Genomic DNA, 21,781 nt, shown 5'->3' on the forward strand with positions numbered 1-21,781 from the left:
AATCACAGTGTGATGTCCCTATAGGTCAGCATGACTCAAATGCACTACTAGTTTGGGAACATAATATGTACAGTACAGTAGTTGGTTTATTTTTGTAAGTAGTAGCAGTTAGTGCCTAATCACTACTATTAAACAGAGCGCCCAGCATGTGATGTTATTCTGTCAGTTGTTGTTTAGTAGAACACAGTTACTGTAATGCTGCCTAAAACCAGGTCACCAACCAGGAACGACTGAGCAGCAGAATCTAAAGACTGCAGTGCAGACTGCAGAGATCCGTACACAGGAGAGAGAGGATGCTACAAGCTCTGCCACCATTTTTCTCCTACAACTTCCTCTCCCTCACGGCAGCCAATCAGATATCTCACAGCAGCCATCTGATTTGCTTAGACAACTAAGAGAGAGAGAGAGAGAGAGAAGAAGTGAGAGTGTACATTTGTGCGCATGGAAAGCAAACTGATTTGAGTAAGACGAGAAATAAAATAGAAGGCACAGGCTGTCTGTAAGGTTATTATGTCTACGAAGAATGTGTTTTTCCACACAGTGCACATAGCGCTAAGAGCTAGGTGTTCCCTGTGTGTGTGTGCGTGTGCGCGTGTGTGCGTGCGTGTGTGTGTGTGTGTGGTCCTACTCAGAAGCGAGCACGCTGCTCACGGAGAGCTGATAGGTATCGGCGCCTCAGAGACAACAGCCAGCCAGGTCGCGTTCTCCCTCTCTGTCCCCGGGGAGCACAGGAAATTAGTGTTTGTGAAAAACAATTAGGAAAACGAGGACAGGGGGTGTGTGGTTAGAAGAATGTCATCATTGCGAAAGCTCGCCAGCCCGAAGAGATGCTATAAAGTGACAGCGTGACGACTCAGCAAGGAAGGGTTTCTTCCATCTTTACAAGCATAATACCCCGTCTCCCCCCCTCCCCCCTCCATCCCATGTCCTTTCTCATTTGCCCCTTCTCATTTGCTACTATCCACTCTCATCACTGACATTGACAGGATTGTAAAAAGCTGGCCTAAATTCCTGTGGAACTCATCTTCCTCGCTTCCTCCCGTAAATCAACTGTGAGTTCAGTCTAGCTCGGGGCAGACCCCTAGGCCGCTCCACCCTATCCATGCCCCTCCTCCTGCTCTCACTCACACCCAGATTATAGGTTTGGTCCGTTTTGGCTGGCATTGGAATGCACTGGGTGTCCTTGGTCCATTAAGGCGAGGCTTATATATATTATAGTCCCTGGTTGGAGCTCCTCCCAGACAGTGTCACATTCTTCAAATAAAAGTATACCGTCCACAGGACCGCAAGTCGGGTTCTGGCAGGAAGCAAGTCTCTGGAACCACTTTGAGGAAACACACCATCAGTTCATCACTCGTAATGCTTTTTAAACCCCACTAAATTAAGTAATACCACATGCAGTATACTGTGTGTGTGTGTGTGTGTGTGTGTGTGTGTGTGTGTGTGTGTGTGTGTGTGTGTGTGTGTGTGTGTGTAATACATACTCGCATGCATATACATTTTATTTGCATACTGTATTTCTTACATATTTCCTATGGTTTTCTGAAAATATTCAAATTCTTAAAAATAAATTATGTTGCTATATGAGCTACACAGAGGATGCAGCCGGCATTTAAGGTAAAACATTGTATAGGTTACACCAGTTCTAAATGGGTTAAATAACAATTTATGTTGTGTTCATCACAGGACATGCCTGCACAACAAATAGTGGTGTGGCCCTGCTACAGAAAGCAGCCCTGAAGCACTAGCACAGACACACAAGCCAAGAATTCTATCATTGGACTAGACAGAATAAATGGCTGAGACAGCCTGAGGCCTTTGTTGGCTAACTTCCACTTTACTCCCTTCTCCCACTCTGACTGACACACACACACACACACACACACACACACACACACACAGTGTCACTCACACACAGTGTCACTCACACACACACACACACACACAGTGTCACTCACACACACACACACACACACACACAGTGTCACTCACACACACACACACACACACAGTGTCACTCACACACACACACACACACACACACAGTGTCACACACACAGACACACAGTGTCACACACTCACACTCACACACACACACACACACACACACACACACACACACACTTCTTTTTTTTAATCAAAATGTATCATACTGTGGCAATTGGTATTTGAGCGGTGCCTAACCGTTGCTGCAATACCGCCGGGTGACCCAAAGTGGCGCTGTTGAGCAGCCTAAAAGGGCCATTCACATATAATTCACTATAATGGGCTCTATGCAGACAACACTTCCGCGTTCAGTTTGGGCCGCCGGAACGCTTCCGGTCGGCAGATACTCATTCACTGTGAATGTACGATCGTGATTTTGTAGGAATAAAGTTCAGTACTTTAAACCACACTATTTCATTTGATAAAGTGATGGCATAGTTTTTCATAGTTTGTATTATTTGTGTTGCAACGTTGACATGATGACATGAGTTAGAAACGTCTTAAATCTCCTGTTAAAAACAGGAGTTCTTCATGGAGTTGTTACCGGTGTTGCCATGTCCGCTTGTTTTTCAGTAAAGTTGCTTGATAATATTGACAGTAGTTTCTAAAGTGTAGTTGCTTTTTTAGGATTGTTTTAGTGATTCTGCTCAAACATCGTCATGAAGGACCCCCATGTATTTGTGCACATCTGAAAAATGTGTACAAAACAAAAATAAAGATATTTTGGAAAATATCTGATCTACAAGCTCACAACGACGCATTGTGAGCTTGTAGATCTGCTATTCTCAAGTAGCTTCCGCGATGTATAGTCTTATTAATAAATATTAAGTATATAGTAGCTAATTTGTGGAGTGGCTTCTTTTTTTTTTTTTTTTAGATATTTTTTTGCGGCTTACGCCTTTATTGATTTTTTTTTTTAAGGGATAGAAAGTAGGCTGACAGGAAACGGGAGAGAGATGGGGGGATGACATGCGGTAAAGGCCGTGTCGGGTCCGGGAGTCGAACCCGCGGCACACCGCGACTGGATCACCAGTCCGGTGCCCAGACCGTTACGCTACGGCCTGGGCCGTGGAGTGGCTTCTTTTCATAGACCTGATTGCTTATTTCTCTCACACAATCTGGCAACACTGGTTGTTATGTTGCTGTGTATAACAGCTGGAGACGAGGCGTGATTATGAATTCCACCAACGTTCTAGGGTAGACCCGCCTCACCATGTGTCCGATTGGCTCCCAGGAAGGAATAGTTTTACTGAGGTTAGGCCGTTCGGGTTAGGTTTAGTGGGGTGGATACTTAGTTTAGACTAGTCATTGGTTAGACATGGGTTAAGGTTAGGTTTAGGTGTGCAGCCCCATGGGAGGTTAGGTTTAGGGTGAGGGTTTGAGATAGGTTGTAGTTGTAGGACTAATGACTGGTCGCAAAAACGTGAACTGTCAATCACAACGACTACTGGCCAATCACAGCAGGGCTTTCCGAAAAACTGCGGTGGGATACATAATAACGCGGAGCCGAGGGTAGGTGTTGCCAGATTGTGAGAAAGAAATAAGCAATTAGGTCTATGAAAAGAAAAAAAACACCTCCTGGCACAAAACATTCTTCAGATGGGGGTCCGTGTGCACAAATACATGGGGGTCCTTTATGACAATGTTTGAGCAGAAACACAGGTTTAAACAACATTTGGGAACAAGCCTAAATAAAAACCGTAACTTGCAACTTCTAAAACTAAATCAATGAACAGGAGATTTAAGACGTTTCTAACTCATGTCATTATGTCAACGTCGCAACACAAATAATACAAACTATGTAAAACTATTCCATGACATTATCAAATGAAATAGTGTTGTTTAAAGAACTGAACTTTATTCCTACAAAATCACGACCGTACGTTCACAGTGAATGAGTATCTGCCGACGGGAAGCGTTCCGGCGGCTAAAACGGAAGTGTTGGCTGCATAGAGCCCATTGCAGCCAGCCAGCCAGCGGTGTTGTTGAGCAGCCTGCACTAATTAGTTCACACAGGTGTTTAGGTTTTCGTTCCCTAATGGATATTTTCACTGAGAAAGTAATTTTGGTACAGTCAGTGAATTAAGCTCGAGTTCATTATCAGAATCATCATCATAATATATATTCAATAAATAATGTTTTGAACATTACAGGAAAATATACTGTAGTGACAATGTTAATCTGAATGCTCAGTATAATTAATAATAATATCTCAAACTTATATAGCGATTTTCTGAGTACCCAAAGACGCTGGGGTAACAACAAAATAAAAACAATTTTATTAGGAAGAAGAAATAACCACTAAGAGCTAAAAACATTAAGCAGTGAAAACAGTTAGCTGGGGAAAGCAATGTAAATGATAATTCAACCAACTCCACTATAAAGCCATGACGTCATTGCACATAAAAGCCATTTGCAGAGAGCTGAGTGATGTGCTAGCTCTACATGACTTGCCACAGGGGTTAGAAAGGTAAATGTTCTGTGTTGAGAGAAGAATGGCCAACAGCATGGGTGGAGGAGAAGAACTTGTCAAACATCCTGTATTTGCTGTGCTCCAGGGCAAGTCAACCCTGAACAGCCTGAATCATTATGCAGCCATGAAACTAAAGACTGTTATAGGAGTTCTCTCACTTGAGAGTGGTTCAGGGGACAATATCATATCTGTTAATGATGCTGACATTATCGTTTCCTCATTTGCAACTGTAAATCGTATTGCTACTCTCAAGTGAAGTCACGTACGCCCAAATCCTTGGTATTGCAATTCGGATATACAAATATTCTTGCAAAAATGATGAAACCTCAATCAAAATAAACCCTGTAGATGAAAATAAAATAAATAAACAATTTTGAGTTCTAAAAGTGGGAGCAGGTGGGACACACTTTTGTGTATATCATGTATTTGCAACGCAGTGAGGTCAGACACAGTTCACGTGCTTCCTTCCCTCCCTGCCGCTCATCTATTATTACATTTGGGAGAATTCCACGCCCCCATATTTGTGCCCATGGAGAGCACAACTTTGTGCGCCAGTTCAGGTGACCAAGGAGGTGGTCATGGACCGTGACGTATGCGCAGTACGCTGAAGTGCCGTTAACGCCTGTGTGTGTCTCACTCGAACACACGATATTCACAGAGAAACAACAACACCGTCTGCATGGCGTTAGATGCGAGCGCGCACCACAGCCGTGTGAGATTCTAGTAGCTGTGCCATCCAAAGCAGTAGTGTACAAATAATCTTGGCTCATCATCTGGATCCAAGCTGCTTCTCATGCCAGTGCTGCAGAGACTAGCATTCTGATAGAGCGATCTACAGTGATGTCCAAGGAAAAGGCTGGGTTATCAATTGCTGTCTCTTTCGGTGTCACTCTCATCTCTCTATTCCCCTCCAGTAAACAAGGAAAACCCACATTGTTTTATATTTCACATGAACACGGTCAACACGCCCATGAACAAGTGTTTGAATTTGATAAAGACTGTGGTCTGGTGTCATGGCATTCAGCCTTTGTTACCAATCTATACTGTATATCTTTGTTTGCATTCATATCAAATTGCATTGTTTACCATTAGTAGTCATACGGCACTATAGTCATAAGGCTTGTGCGTTTAATTGTGACGGAAAATAGAACACCCATGCATGACCATCTACAATGACATTCTTCCCAATGATGTAATCAACACGCTCCCCTTAAAATTCCCTCTCCGGTGTCTTAGTGGACATTGAGATGACAGGTGTGTTTTGTACTTTCAAGCTTCAGTTTTGCTGACATGCAGAGTCTCAGTCTGTCTCTCTCTCCGTCTCTCTCTCTCTCTCTCTCTCACTCTCTGTCTCTCTCTTTCTCTCAGTGCTGATATGGTGAAAATCAATGGCTCCTCTATTCTGTGCAAGGTCTGATGTCGGCTAATGAAATCCTATCTGCCATGAGTCATCCATCAGATAGTCTAGCTACCTGCTAGGACAACGAGAAGCAGAGGGTCCTCTCCAGAATCAGCCAGGCCTGGACACTATTACTCCTATTCATAGTCACACACATGGACATATAGCATACAATTAACCATTAGTCACACATCCAAATGGACACCATTGTCAATATTTCATTTTCCGAAAAGACAGCTGGAATGCACTTGCACTACCCAGAATGCCCCTCTCAGACATACAGTACACAAGTGGAAACACAAAACACCTCACACCACAATCACAGAGGTGACTCAGGCAAAGCACAAAATAGAGCTTCTGTATTGGCTTGAGTTTGTCGAGCAACATCCAGTGTTGTCCTCATTGAACAGCCTAAAGTAACACACTCAGCGATGGATAGATCAAAATAAAATGAATCACAGTTATGAGTCTGAAAACATAATGAAAAAACAACTACCGTTATGAAAACATAATGAAAAACCAAAAAGACAATACAAGTCTCCATGCAATTATTCACTCATGTTGGCAACACCCCCGCCACTGCCTTACAGTCACTCACTAATTAAAATGTGAAAGTTAGATCAAGGAATTTGCACACAGAAAAATACTACAAGCACTTTAATTATTGACATTGTGGTGAAAGACCTTTTCATTAAACAAAGAATGCCATCACAATAGTTATTTAAAGATGATTATTTAAAGCAGGATTAAAATACAGTGTGGGAATGTTTACTGCAACTACACAGCTTCAGTACTGTGTAATTGTGTTACATTCAATAGTACTCCAATTCAGAGCCTATTGAATATACTTTATACCATCTTGTTCGCATTGGCATAGGTGAATTGAGATATCAGATAAGGCATACCCTCACATTTTTGCGAACCGTCTTAAGCTTAGACTTGGAAGGTCCCTGCCTGAAGATCTAAGATAGATCCAGATCCACTTTCATGGACTTAACACAAATCTAATTTACACCCCCCCCCCCCCCACCCCCACCGAAAATTAAAAACAAAACATGTCAGAGTTGACAAGAAAGTTGCTAATAATGACAAAATGTGACCAAAGCTAGCCATAGACACTTGAAATCACGCTGTGAGAAATTCCCTTGTTAATCACCTTCCTCATCCCACGAACTGTCCCCTTTTCCTTCCTTTCCTCAATGCATCCATCCATCCATCTATCCAACACACTCTCTCCAGCCAATCTCTCCTCCCATCATGACATGCGTGGTGAGCTAATCTCTTCCTGTAGCTGTGTCTGTGTCTCTGCATCATGGGTTGACTGAAATAGACAGCTGTTTATACAGGATCCAAGAGTCTGGGCCCAAGACACATCCACATAAGAAAAGGAAGACTCGCAGTGATGTTAGCTTTTAACTAGCTTAATTAGAGTTAGGTTATAAATCCATATTCCATATATTGTACGTGTTCATTCAAAGGCATAGTATGTTTAGATAACAACAATATATACCTTTTTTATGCTATGTGAGTGAGATGAGATGGTTTGAGAATGCTAAGGCAATTAATAAAACTAAATCCCATTTATAGCAATTTAAAAAAAAAAAGGTTTCCTGTCCAATAAACATAGATGAGGCTGAAGGCAAGTATTAACAATCAGCCTGGGAGCTGAATCCATTACCAAGAGGCCATTAATAATATATAAAATAAATCCAACTTCCCCGAGGGTATCCCCAACACCCATGCTTCCATCCCACACACAGAACAGGAAGAAAGAGGAAAGGAGCAGAGGACAGGAAAGAGAAGGATACCATGAAATTAGAGACGCTCAGGGGAGACGAGAGAGAGAGAGAGAGATAGATAGAGAGATTATTTTCGATAGAGTGAGAAGAGGAGGGTTCTCAGATAAAAAGGGTCCGTATCAGGTGCTGGCTCGTGGCACAGAACAAAAGGTGCGACAGTAGCAGCAGTACTGGCAAGTCTGGCATCACTGGGGATCTAATGGGCTTGGAATGAAAAAACATCATCAACTGCATCATTCTGTATGTGAGTGTGTGCGCGTGCATGCGTGTGTAACTGTGGGTTGTAACATAGGGGTTCCATGTATCAACATGTGGGAGTTATAAAAATCACACCCATGTGAATTGAGGGGCGCTCTTATCATCTTACAACATCAATTACAACATAATGTTTGTTTAAGCAACGGGTGCTAATGTTTGTTTTAGTCCTCAAAACAAACATTACATTTCTCTTTATTGTCTATGGGGTTTTCTTAAACAAGCATCGTTGAAAAACAAACATTAAAGCTGTATATAGGAGGGGCTGGCACCCCTCAAAAATGGGTTAAATACAGTAACCCCCAAAAAAGCTATGTCATGCCCGCTTACGAGCCAATGAGATGCCAAATGGTCCAGTGAGGAGGACATGCAAGCATGTGACGCAATCACGCAACAAAAGGAACATGGTGATTACATACATGGCTGAATCCCATTCAGGCAATGTCATTCACCTCAGCCGTCAACCCTCCCATAAATAAACAGATCATCAGTATCGGTCCATCCATAAATTATGCAGGTCAAGTTCACTACAGTGCACCCTCGAAGTGAGTGATCATCAAATCTGTTCAAGCACAGATATCATAATGCAATGGAATGTTAGCCTGGCTAATAAGCCAGAACGAATCAGCCGTTGGCAAAAGAAAATTGCCTGCCGGCGGATTACGGTCTGGAGAGGCTCAATTGTACGCCCATTTCCTACACCAGAGAACTGGTGTGGCCAATTGGGACACGGTATGCAATATGGGCGGGCTTTGGTACAGTGACGTTCAATGCTTGAGACCTTTGACTGACAGTAGCTCTGACCAATTGTGTCAAAGAGAAAATGTTTGAACCCGCCCCCCGGGAAACAAGATCCATACACAGCATCTCCAGACTCAAATACCACACGACAGTGTGATTTGAGTCTGGCTTATTAGCCAGGCTAATGGAATGTTGCCGTTTTGACAGGCAGGAAGTGGTTTGTAAATAGTGCATGTACTGTAGTCTCATGGTACATCTAATGCCAAATGTATGCTCCATTGTATCCGGAAATAGCTGATCTACAATCTCACAATGTGCCACATTCACAACACAGATATTGTTCAGTATATCAGCTATCTTCGAAGTAGCACTCCATCGTATGACAAAGTATAAAGTATACATTTGTTGTGGCAAACCCTACTCCCACATACAATGTTAATGAAGAAGTTAAAACGTCATTGAATGTTCATTTGATCTGAGGGCTGAGTGTTAATATGAAAAGCAAATGGGATGCAGCCACTGTCTACTTCCTCTAACAACACCTCTCTGTACAGAACACCCCTGTTTACTGTCCCTCTGAGGCATAGACGCTATCATAACCTGTCCCAACTAGTTCTCACGCCATCTCTGACAATCAGTCTCGCCTAAATCATTCCTTCTCTCCCCATCTCTACAGTATATGAATATGAGACACTCCCTGTTGTGATGTGTTTGCTTGTGTTTTCCTAGTCAGAGACTCCCCGGCCCCATGTCAGCTATCTTTCTCAGTTTATATCTTTGCTACTCTATCAGAGAGAAAGAGATATACAGATAAAGAGAAACCTGTGTTGACAAACCATGAGAAGTCTGAGAGAGCAGTGAGAGCATCAGAGCACACAAGCGGATTATTATATACTCATTTGACTGCCTCTCGTAACATGGTAGAGGTCATAAATTAAAGTCTTTGCGCTGCCTGCTAGCTGATAAATGAGCAGATGTCTTGCTGTTCACATGATGCAACAACAGGGTATTACTTTTTTTTTTTTTTTATGTTCCGTTTATTAATTTTTTGTTTTTTACAAATAGAAGTAAATTCAGAAATAAAAACAGAGTGACAAATACAAAAAGAAACTAAAACACACAATAACAAAACACAAACTCCAAATCAAGACAACCAAAGAACACAACAGGGTATTACTATTCAGTCCACTTTATATTATATAAAATGGCAGAGGAATACAGAGAGAATACAGAGTTGCATAGTTGATAAGTCATGGACATTGTAACGTATTTCGTAAATCAATCTGTTGGCTGGGAACCTTTTTCGGCTAGTCTTTTCAAATCTATCCATGCTTTAAAATGCATGAACAACTTTGACAATAACTAACCACAGTGACCTTTAGTGTGTCTAGTTACCTATCTCAAGCAAGTTTCACATCCGGGAGTAATGTCAAGAATACCGTAAATCGTAGTCAATGTGCTAAACATGCCAGACCACCAGAATGGGGAGCACACAGACATAACCAGACATGGCCTACATAGCCTACAGGTTTCCCTTGCCGTGTCAAGTCTAGTTTGTTTACTGTAGCTGTGTGGACATCGTTGCAATATACAATGAAAGACCCTGACGAAAGTAGACTGTAGTTTCACACAATGCATGTGAACAGAATATTGCCTTATACCACAAAGACCAGACTCGACACGAACCAGAAAGCAGGCCTGATTTTCACATCAGGTTTCTAAAATGAAGAGGAGGTTTCATCACTCTGTAAAGGAACCCTCATCTTCTCCCAGCAGCTACCACTGGATTACACAAACATGTCGGTTAATCTCCGTCTGCATCTCAGGCGTGCCATTACATAAGCGTGTGTGTGTGGCCACTGTGGGGCTGCTGTGTGTGTGTGTGTGTGTGTGTGTGTGTGTGTGTACAATGCGCACACAAAGAACAAATTGGAAATGGAAAGAGCTGTTAGCCTGCCATATGCACAACCGGAACAGAGAGTGTGTGTGTGTGTGTGTGTGTGTGTGTGTGTGTGTGTGTGTGTGTGTGTGTGTGTGTGTGTGTGTGTGTGTGTGTGTGTGTGTGTGTGTGTGTGTGTGTACTACACAAGGAAAAGGGTCTGAGAATGATGAACTACCATAAATAGAGGAAACAGAGATGTAAGACAGACAAGAACTTGACGATTCATTCTGACTGAATTTCCCTCCATGTCGCTGCATGCTTTTGTTGTGGGAAAGTTCATTTGGGTCTCTGTCAAAAATCATTGTCAAGTACGGCCACAAAGGACCCATTCTCTTCAGCTCAGCCTGGTGTCTGCAACAATGAGCTCTTCCTCTGAGGTCGGACTGTTTTTTTTTCACAGAGTATCTCATCACACACACGCACACACACACACACATGCACATTAACAACATGAACCTTAAGAGTTCCTATTCTGTGGCCTTCTTTTGGCAAAAATACCATATCTATAAGCTTGCAACGCATTCTGCACTTGTAGATCGATTGGTAATTTCGTGTAGATGGAAACAAGTAGGGGGTCTATAGCGCATCTCCACTGGGGTACCGCTGGCCTAGTGGTTAAGGCGCATACCACATAGGCTCTAATGCAGTTTGCTTCCTGAGCCCGACAACCTTTGCTGCGTGTCACTCCCCGTATCGCTGACCCCGTTTCCTGTCTTTCTCTACTGTGTATTATCAATAAAATATTGAAAAAAGGGCATATCCATGCCAATGAACCGGCAACCATGACGTGTGTGGCGCTGTTCGCACGCACATGATCTGCTCACACATCCGTGTCTCAGAGATGAGCAGGTGACTCAGACAGCCAGGTCACCTTGACAAAACAACTTCTGATGTCATTAGCAGCTTTGTCTGTAAACACACTCACACTAGATACATGGGTATTTTACCCACATAGGTATTACACCTACTGTATACAGGTTACAGTGTTTAATTAAAGCACCTTCATTTTCCGCATACATATCACTTAACGGCTTGTAAGAAAGCTGCAATATTATTGTGCATATACTGTATATGCACATTTCAAAAACTAAAGTAATACATGAGACAATGTTTTAACTGGTATGGCCAGAAGACAGTAAGGCACTCACTATAATCTGATTATTCCATTATTATGTGATTCTACAGGTGGCTGGGTTGAAGGTCGCCTGGCTGGAGAATAATCCTAAATTATTAATATTTTTAGCATTGTTAAGCAGTTTGATGTTTTCATGAATTGATTCCAGTGGCAACATTGACCGACATTAGCCCTAATAGCACAGTGGGCTAAATAGGTTAGCCCAACCACCGGAACCACGATTCTTTTTTTCCCCAAAACGGATCACACGGTTAGTTTTAGAACAAATACCAGGCTTGGTGAAGTTTGGTGAAGCGATGTTACTAGTATGGATTGGTGACCCCATGACCTTTCCTCTAGCACTAGACCAGAATTCCCCTTTTCATATATGATGTCAGAAGATGGACTGCCATGAAACATTCCGAGTTCATTCATGATCTCCAGATTTTGGTGTCCGTGTGCGTACAGCGTCTCCTAAAACATCACTTGGTTAAAAGTACCAATATTCCCCACATGACATAACACTTGGTCATAGTTAAGGTTTACATTATTGTCTCCCTTGGAAGAACATTTAACAATACACTCATAACTATTCCTTTGTGGTCCCTCTGCTTCTTGATGACTGAGCAGCAGCGACAGCTTTGGTCAACTCCATTCCTCCAGAGCCAAATCCTCAAATCATTATGGTCTAATGACCTCTGCCCCAAAAGGTGGAAAACAGTAATCCTCCACCTCGCTTGCACTTTACAATGCCTTTGTGAGAATCAAGCAGTTAGTCTGCCTGGTTGCTATAGCGTTGCTAAGGCATGACGTACGATTTTCGAAACCATAACCCAGCTTGGTGAGAAAATTAAGCAGGAAGTAAAATTGGCTGCAGGGCAGGCTTTAAAGGGATTGTTCAGATTTTTTAAATTTAAGCTGTATGAAATACTTGCCATTAATATAGTGGTTGCAACTGTATTAATTGATTGCCCAAGTCCCGTGGTGGGAGTTCTGCTCTGGTTTTGATGAAATATTAAGTAGTTCTGGTCATTGTGTGGGAGGCACAGGGTCCACGCATTAAAAGTAAATTAATTCACAAAACTAGCGTAATTTGTTTACCTATTTCTACCATATAGTGCAACTTTCGTTCATTTGTGACCCCTCTATCACACAGAAGTATGTTTTTTGTGTCCAATTATTTCATACAACTTAAGTGTGAACTATCCCTTTAAGGGCTCTACAGGAAACACACATCATTAAATGACTGCAGCCAGCATGGCCCTGCTGTCACACTACTCCATAACATTGCTGTTCTTGAACTCAAAGTTCACATGGCCTTGGATGTGAACCTGGGGCCCACTAAACCCATTTAACATAAATAAAAAAGAAGCAGACACGTCTGCAGCTGTACAATATTCCTGTTGACTAATTTGCTATTGTTTTAGAAGTACCTTGTGGCGTCTCAACTTGGACTGTATCTTATTCATTAGGAGGATGTGGGCCGGGCCATGACATATTTGGTGGCGAGGCACATTTTATGCCAAGAAACAAAGGGTTGAGCAAATCACTGACTACTTGACATTTTTCTTTGTACCCGACATGCAAGAACATTTTAGTATGATACCATTGTTGTTCACGATACTTTGCGAAAGTGGACAGGAAACTAAAATAACAGTTATGTCATTTCAATTTCCCCACGTCCACTTTCGGAGTACAAGAATGTCTCTGCCTGCAATGATGTTATATGCTGTATATTGTATGTAGCCTGTATGTGACAACAAGCCAACTTGAAGCATGCCATTGCACAGGAGCAGTGAAGTCCAGTCCACCATAGATCCAGGGTTTATGTAGGGTTGATCCTGACCAGGGATACAGTAAAAGTATACGCACAGAGCCTCTCTAAAAGCTGAAGCATCAAGCGTGGGTGACCTCAGATTAATCTGTTGTGAACGTTGGATGCAGAAAATTCCACTACACCAACTACACTGTTAAATCCAGAGTGTTAATTCAACTATGGTCCATTCTGAAACCATAGGCGTGGACTAGCGTGCCCTGCTGTGACGTCAAACTCCCATGGGAACAGACATCCCAGGCCCTGGCTGAGTGGTTTCCTGGAGGCTAGCTGACTAAAGCTCCAGTGACATGACAGTAGCTCAACAAACACAGGGCCCACAGTCACCACAGAAATGCAGTTAATGCACAAGGAGAATCTGCTACTAAAAACAACGACAAGAAACATACAGTACAGTTATTGTGTCTTGATAGACAATTGCTCCTTCAATTGTAAAATACCAATGAATGACTCAATGGATTGGATACATTAGATCAGTTGTCTTCCATCTTTCATAGCTCCGTCACCCAGGAGCAGCCACGCTGGACTAACATGGGACGGAGCTATAAAAAGCAGTGCCAGGATTAGAGTCCAATTTTAACACCTGACGGTAATCCAGTACTCACACGGTCCACACTAAGCCTCTGCTAGTCATTCTAAGGAAAGCGGAGGCTATTTACAGATCGTCGCGTTTCCCCGTAACCGTTACCTAACACCTGGCCTGTGGCACGCATGCAGCCCATGCAGGACAGTCACAGCACACAGGAGAGGAGGCAGAGGAGTCAATACATTTCAAACAACAAAAAACAGGTTAGGACAGTGAGTTCCTTTTGAGGACCATTTGCTTCATGTCTGACTCCAATGCTCTCTCTCTCCATTTACTGTATATTCTCAACACTACTATCTGTCCAAAACGGCTCAGAAAAAGCCACCCCCCCCCCCCCCCCAAAAAAAACATAACAAAAACAAACAGACTGGGCAATATATCAATATTATCGACGTTGTGATACGAGACTAGACAATGTAGACATTGTCTGGAATGTTGGACTTTATATTGTAATATCGTGACATCATAAAAGTGTTCCTTAAACTTCCAAAAGTATAAAATAGACTTTAAACACTTGATTGGAGTCCCCCTGGGGTCTATACTTGTCTTGGTCCCCTTCTTTTTCTCTTTAAACCAAATCTCTTAGCTGAAAATAGATGATTTATAAGCTTGCATTTTGAGCTTCTCGATCTGCTATTTTTGTCAAAGAAAAGGCCCAGGATAGGGACGTTCGGTTCATGTGGTTGTGGAACAAATGTAAAAGTATTCAGCATGACTTTTAATTATCATAGCACAAAACATTTGCTAGACGTTAACCTAAAAAAAACATGAGTAGATCAAACAAATAAATCAACAACGTTAATCAGTTACTGTGACAACAGACATTGTATGAGCGAGGAGCCCAGACATCAACTCAGCATCTGTGACTATCACAGCCGGTGTTGATTTCGTCGACTAAAACTATGATGAAAGATGTTTGTCGACTACCCTTTTCTACAGACGAAAAACTAGATAAAAAACTAATAATAACTAAGCTATTTAATGGCTAACAAATAGACTGAAATGTTAAGGAGGGACTAGTGGAGAAGAGATCCAGTAGAACAAATAGACTGAAATGTTAAGGAGGGACTAGTGGAGAAGAGATCCAGTAGAACAAATAGACTGAAATGTTAAGGGACTAGTGGAGACGAGATCCAGTAGAACAAATAGACTGAAATGTTAAGGAGGGACTAGTGGAGAAGAGATCCAGTAGAACAAATAGACTGATATGTTAAGGAGGGACTAGTGGAGACGAGATCCAGTAGAACTAAAACACAAGTCATGATATGTTTGGTTGCATGTTGCGCACTGCGACGCATTGTTGTGAGCTTGTAGATCAGCTATTTTAAGCATGCCAACAAGTTTTAAATCAGCCATCATGAGTATGACGCCATCAAGGCCTGCCAAAATACATTGTAGTCGACTAAATCAACTGTTGATTTAGTAGACTCGTCTCGACTAAAACTAAATCATTTCATGTGACTAATATGGATTTTTCTTCAAAAGACTGACTAAAACACATTAACACAATATGCTGTCAAAATGCAATTGCAACACACTAATCACAGGCCATATATATTTGGAATATTTACCTAACAGCATCGTCTTGCATGTACTCAGTCTGTACCTGCTCAGTCAGCATGTCAATATTAAGACTGTGAAGCCTGTGTGAATGTGTTCTATAACCAGGCGCGTCACCACCATTCACAGTGAGTATGTCGAGACACCCCCACTCTCACAGATAGGCGATTTTTTTCCCACTTGAACGTCAGCAACAACTCTGTTTCCCCTATATGTAAGCCATTTTTGCCTAGTCAAAGCATGCCTACCTGGGAATTTTGGCCGGGAATAGGCTAAAAACAGAACAAAGAATAAATTAAACGCCAAAGCCGGCGCACGGGCATCGTCCCCTCCCACACTCATCCCCCCCACCTTCAGATACCCCTGTCTGTATCAATCTTAGAGTATATATATGAATAGAGACGGCACCGGATTCCTCCTCCCATCCACTTGCATTAAGTTTCTCAAAAGCGCATGAGGCGATTTCACTCCTCCTTCCGTGTAGGAACAGAGTGCATTCTGGGATGGATTTGCCCCAAACACGTGAACGCGCTGCCGTTGACTATCATTGTGCCGTTTGTGCGAGTTCACGTATGAAACATTCGTTCACGTGTCATGGCCCCAATAACATGAACGTGCGCAATGATAGTCAACGGACCAGCGCTGGCTCGAGCTGCAATACCAAATTCGGCCACTATGTCCATTTCGCCTCAGGGTTTCCTCCGGGTGCCGTCTCTATTCATATATACTCTAAAGGTATCAATGGAGGAGACACAAAGGACACTTGACGGTGCATCAAGTAATCTCTGGTGTGACAAACCTAAATGGTATTTCTGCAATATATAATAATATATATATTTCTGTATATAATGAGTTTTACACTATCATCAATCGAAGTAGGCAGATAAATTAAAATACCATTCATTGTCAAAGGAAGCCGCTAGTGGATGATCATCAGCAACGGAAAACACGGTTTGTTGGTCGCGTCTGTAAACGTTCAAATTGTCACCAAATGGAAGCATAGGATTAGGAGACACCGTTCTAATTCTCGTCTGAAAAGCAGGGCTGGACTGGGTCAAAGGGCTAATATTTGGCCCAAAAACATATTAAAGCAATGGGGGCGGCCCATTCTTTGGGCGGCCCATTGCCCACTGGACATAACGTCAATCCAGGCCTGATAATCACCGACGAGTTTGCAAAGCAGTGCTTCGAACGCTGATGTGGGGCCACAATCTACAGTGTAGATTGTAGATTCTACACTGTACAATTGTCAGTGTTAATTTAACTCTGAGTGTACTAAACGGTTGTTCAATGTGTACACTCTTTGGGTTACAGACCAGTAAGCGTCGATTTGGTTCCTAAATATCAGTCATTTAGCTGGGGATTCCCTGTAACCCCCTCAACGATTCCTGGGGGTCCCTGGAGGAACCCTGTTGAGAACATGTGCACTGTACTATTGTTGTCAACAGATGCCATTGATGTTTATCAGTACACATTTTCAAACATGCTGTTAATCTAAAGTACAGAATGTCAGCCGTTTAGATAGACTACATTCCATTTATTCCAATGCTGTGCTCTGGTCCGTTTCTGTGAGATCCAGCATGGAACATTAAACATGATGCGACTGATAAAAAGGGTGCTGGTGCTTCCTGACAAACAATGAATGAGTCCTTGTTTACAATAGATCTTTATGGTAACAACACAAACACGGCCTATCCAGACACAAGACCTCCTTTAAGTCAATGATGAAGCTACTTCAGTCTGGATAGATTCACCATAGTCAACATCAACGAATGTCTGGCCAATGATGCTAAACGACGTGTCTTCATCAAAAACCTACCGTTAATAATTCGATAGAGATCACACCGTCTAAAAACTATTAGACAACGCAAATTATTCTAAAATGACCACTGAGGATTGATGACAATTAGTTATATGTAGATACCAGCCCACGACTGCCACCAGGAGTAACTCTTTCTCAACATTATTTTGTATTCAGTGTAAAGTGGGTTAAGAGCCAAAGGGAATGAGCTGTTGGAAGGACTGTCCCCGTCTCAAAACAGACAGATATGGACGGACGAACACACACACACACACACACACACACACAGACATCGAGTTCATTTACCAAACACAGTGGGATAAATAGGCCTGAATGATACCATTACTCATGCAACAGCAACTCATTATACTTTCACAGCCTAGATCATCTAGCTCAGAGCGAACACTCACATGAAATAAGCATGAGCGCTATGACATACAGCACAGCATTTATATGAAGATGTGCACAGTAGATTGACATGTTTGTCTGAGGAACACCATTTATTTTCCATAAAATATGTCCTTTATGTTACGCTTCCCAAACATGGATCTGTCACACTGGATCCAATTCTAACAGAAAGCAACATAGCCCATTGTTATTTGGCAGTGTCTTTAAACAATGCCTGATTAACACAGTGGCAGACTCAAAACAACAAGGCTCTTAGGGTCAAACACACAGCAACTGTGCGAGAACAAGATGGCAGATTAAACAGAGATAGGGGTGATATGAATGGAGGGAGTCTTTCGTTTGCCAGCTGCAGAAATATGGAGTCATCCCTCTACGATCTGGCCTGCCGTCATGATGTCATCAATTAAAGGGACATCAAGCATCCATGAATTCCTTTTTTGTGCTTGTTCTCCATGCACCCGGCAGTGGCAAGTCACTCAGATCGATATACACACGTCACAAACGTGACCGTTATTGCTGGCGAGAATGGCCTTGTAGCGCAAACAGATATAATGCAGTGTGTGTTTGTATGTGTATCCGTAAACACCACACACAAAGACAATTTATACAAGTGAGCCAGCTGGGCACATAAGCCGTTCTGCACAATAAATCCAAATAATCCTTTACGACGGGAAGAGGGGCGGGGAGAGGGGAAGAAAAAAACACTCACACAGGCACACAATCACACGCATACACACATGCACACACACGGTTCGATTAGCTTGGCCATTGTGCTTCAATGCTACAGACACTCTGCCCGTGCCCTTCCCTCAGAATGACATGCAAGTCACCGGAATGTGTGCACTCAAAATAGCAGGGCAGCTTATGACATTTGAAGCTGAAGTGCGCGCATGCACGCACGCACGCACACACACACGCACACACACACAGACACTTGCCAGGGCATGAGACACCATACTGTCGATGGAGAACAGTGTATGGGAGGATTACCTTGAATTAAAAAGATCAAACAAAGGAGAATGAGAATAAATTAAAATGCTGTCTTACCTTCCATCATGGTTGCAGATTTGCATTCCTCTATCTCCACGGAGCCTGGAAGGAAAGTAGGTGGTGGGGTGGGAGGAGGCGGGGGTAGAGAGAACAGAAGCCCCCGTTTACCAGACAGATACCTCTCAGATACAGTGGAATAGATCACAGTGGAGCAGCCATGTGTGTGTGTGTGTGTGTGTGTGTGTGTGTGTGTGTGTGTGTGTGTGTGTGTGTGTGTGTGTGTGTGTGTGAGAGTGCGTGCGTGCGTGCGTGTGCGTACGTGCGTGCGTGTGTGTGTATGGCTAACGCCCCAGCTAACAGCAAGCCTTCGACACCCTCAGACGTCGCCTGTCAACTAGCCCAGAGAGAGAGAGAGAGAGAGAGAGAGAGAGAGAGGAGGAGGAGGAGGGGGGGGCCTGGCCGAGCTGGCTGCCGATCAGAGCAGTGGCTTAAGCCATGGATGATGCTGCTACTGCAGCAGCTCTACCCTACACACTCAGCCGAGGATGCTGAGAGGAGGGGAAAAAGGCTATTTGGAGAGGGAAAAAAAATATATGGGGGGTGGTAGAGAGGGTGGGAGGCGGGGAGAGAGAGAGAGAGAGAGATAGAGAGAGATAGAGAGACAGAGCTAGGGAGAAAGAGAGGGAGGAGGGGGCAAATAGGGAGGGACCAGTTTGCTGAGGTCACAGCTGGGCTCAGCCAATCCCTGAGGCTCTGTGTTGAGTCACATGGCGTATAGCCTGCATCTCCTGACACTACAGCCTCTCTCTCTCATTTCCTACAGTATTGTACACTATGCATGCAGTGATGCACACAATTATCACACTCAAAAATGCATACACAGGCATGTTCAAATTACTTAACACGTACACTTTAACTCACAGTACAATTGCAGAGAACATATTGCAGAAAACAGACACACACACACACTCTACCCTACCTTCTGCAAAAGCAGTGTTCCACTGCCAACGTTAATGGTTTGCCCATAGAAAGAACATTGAGCAGGTGTGACTGCGTCACACGTCACACAACCCATGTTGTGTGAAGAATCACACACACACACACACACACACACACACCTTGTGTTGAATGAATACACCCTTACAGGCAGTGGTGGAAAGTAACTAAATACATTTACTTGAGTACTGTACTTCAGCACAATTTAGTAATATATTATAGTAGCTGGCTTGTTTCCCTGGCTGCTTCCCGCCCTTGCTGTACTATATCAGGCTTCTCTCTCCCTCTCTCTCTTCACAGGGATAACGATTGATCAGCGTGACGTCATGGCAACGCAGACCACAGCTGCAGCCAATAAGCATGGAGGGGAAATAACAGCCTGCCTCCAGAGATGGGAAGTAGGTGTGCTAGTGCGTGCATGAGTGTGTGAATGATACACGGACTGAAGCTAGAGGCCCAGGAATGACCACTAATGGAACTAAGACAAAGGGCATGAGAAACAAAGAGAGAGAGACAGACAGAGAGACAGACAGAGACACAGAGAGACAAAGAAAATGCTCTAAAAGGCAGACTAAAGTAGACTTACAATTAGCTCCCAAGATCTACCTAACTAAATAAACTGATACATAGATGATTAATAACAATTTAGGAACTTCAACTAACCAATAATGAATGATGCCATATTAAACTGTACAACCATACACAATGAAAACATTAGCAATGATTTGTTTTATGTTGTCTGTTTTTTTATTGGACCCCAAGTCTGAACAAATAAATTGATTGATTGATTTAAACAAAAATTACACCCGTGTGAAGTAAGTGGTGCAATTCCGTGTGGGGGCCCCAAGAACATCCAGACCCCCAGGAACGCACCAGGGGGCCGGGCTGATTCCAGCGAGGTGCCCCGCATCCTAAACAGTTGAGAAATGACAAAGTTACCGTGTGGGGGTCCCTCTACTGTACTGTACTGTACTGTACTGTACTGATACACCTGAAATCATAGTTAATATGTACGTGTGTGTTAGGCTGCACAACAGTGACACTTGGTTTTGAAAACCAACCAAATGCTATTTTCGTGCTCAGACACAGCCAGCCAGGCACACACAAAGCTACTTAATGAAGTGGTTGCACCACAAAATTATTCCAGAATGAGTAGCACTAGTTTTCAGATGGTTAACATTTAATTTGGGATCAATTCCATTCAATAACATGAATGTTCAGACACAAGGTTCCATGTAATTGATAACAAATAATTGATACCGGTAATCATTTTAATAGAAATAATCTTTTTTTTTTTTTTTTTCTTTTGGGGGGGGGGGGGGGTGTTTCTTCATTATTCCAACACTAATGGACAGTGCTGTGTATAAAAGTATAAAATAGGGAAGGATGCAGGTCAATTGAGTCTCATACCGGAGACCCCCCCGTCCATCAAATTATTAGCTTACTAGGACTACTCCTAGGTTAATCATACTAATCGATTTAGTCAATTTCAGATATCAATTTATTAAATATAAAAAAAAAGATTATCATAAAACATCATTCTTCCGTTCGTCCATTCAATGAAACAAAAAAGTAATCGATTATCGATACGATGAAATTATCACTAAGAAAATAATCCATAGTTGCTGCCTGTGTGTGTGTGAGTGAGTCATGTGCCTCCGTGTACCCGGTGCATTCTACCACGTCATGCTGGGAGTCCATGTGAGGCGGTTTCTCTCAATGACTGCCTCCCTCCTTCCCTCGCTCTGTCTCATGGATCCTCTATTCCTCTTTTCCCCCTATCATCAACATGGCCACACTGACACACCGTGTGTTTCATTCTGTCACAGCCTTGTTCCCTCCTTCCACCCCCCTCCCTTCCCACCCCCTTCTGTCTTTAGACACCCAACATATGCTC

At 42.9% G+C, this 21,781-nt stretch overlaps 1 protein-coding gene across 3 annotated transcripts in view; it reads right to left on the reverse strand.

Annotated features, from left to right (window-relative positions):
• The window catches only part of sgip1a (SH3GL interacting endocytic adaptor 1a), an 84,748-nt gene that overhangs the window by 48,921 nt on the left and 14,046 nt on the right, over positions 1–21,781 (reverse strand). For all 3 annotated transcript variants that reach the window (XM_083767329.1, XM_083767328.1, XM_083767327.1), the window contains exon 3: positions 18,946–18,990. In XM_083767329.1, coding sequence (XP_083623455.1) covers positions 18,946–18,990 — 45 coding nt within the window. The remainder of the gene's footprint in view (positions 1–18,945; positions 18,991–21,781) is intronic.

This window comes from Protomyctophum parallelum (assembly GCF_964188405.1).
Source record: "Protomyctophum parallelum genome assembly, chromosome: 6".
Taxonomy (NCBI): Eukaryota; Metazoa; Chordata; class Actinopteri; order Myctophiformes; family Myctophidae; genus Protomyctophum; species Protomyctophum parallelum.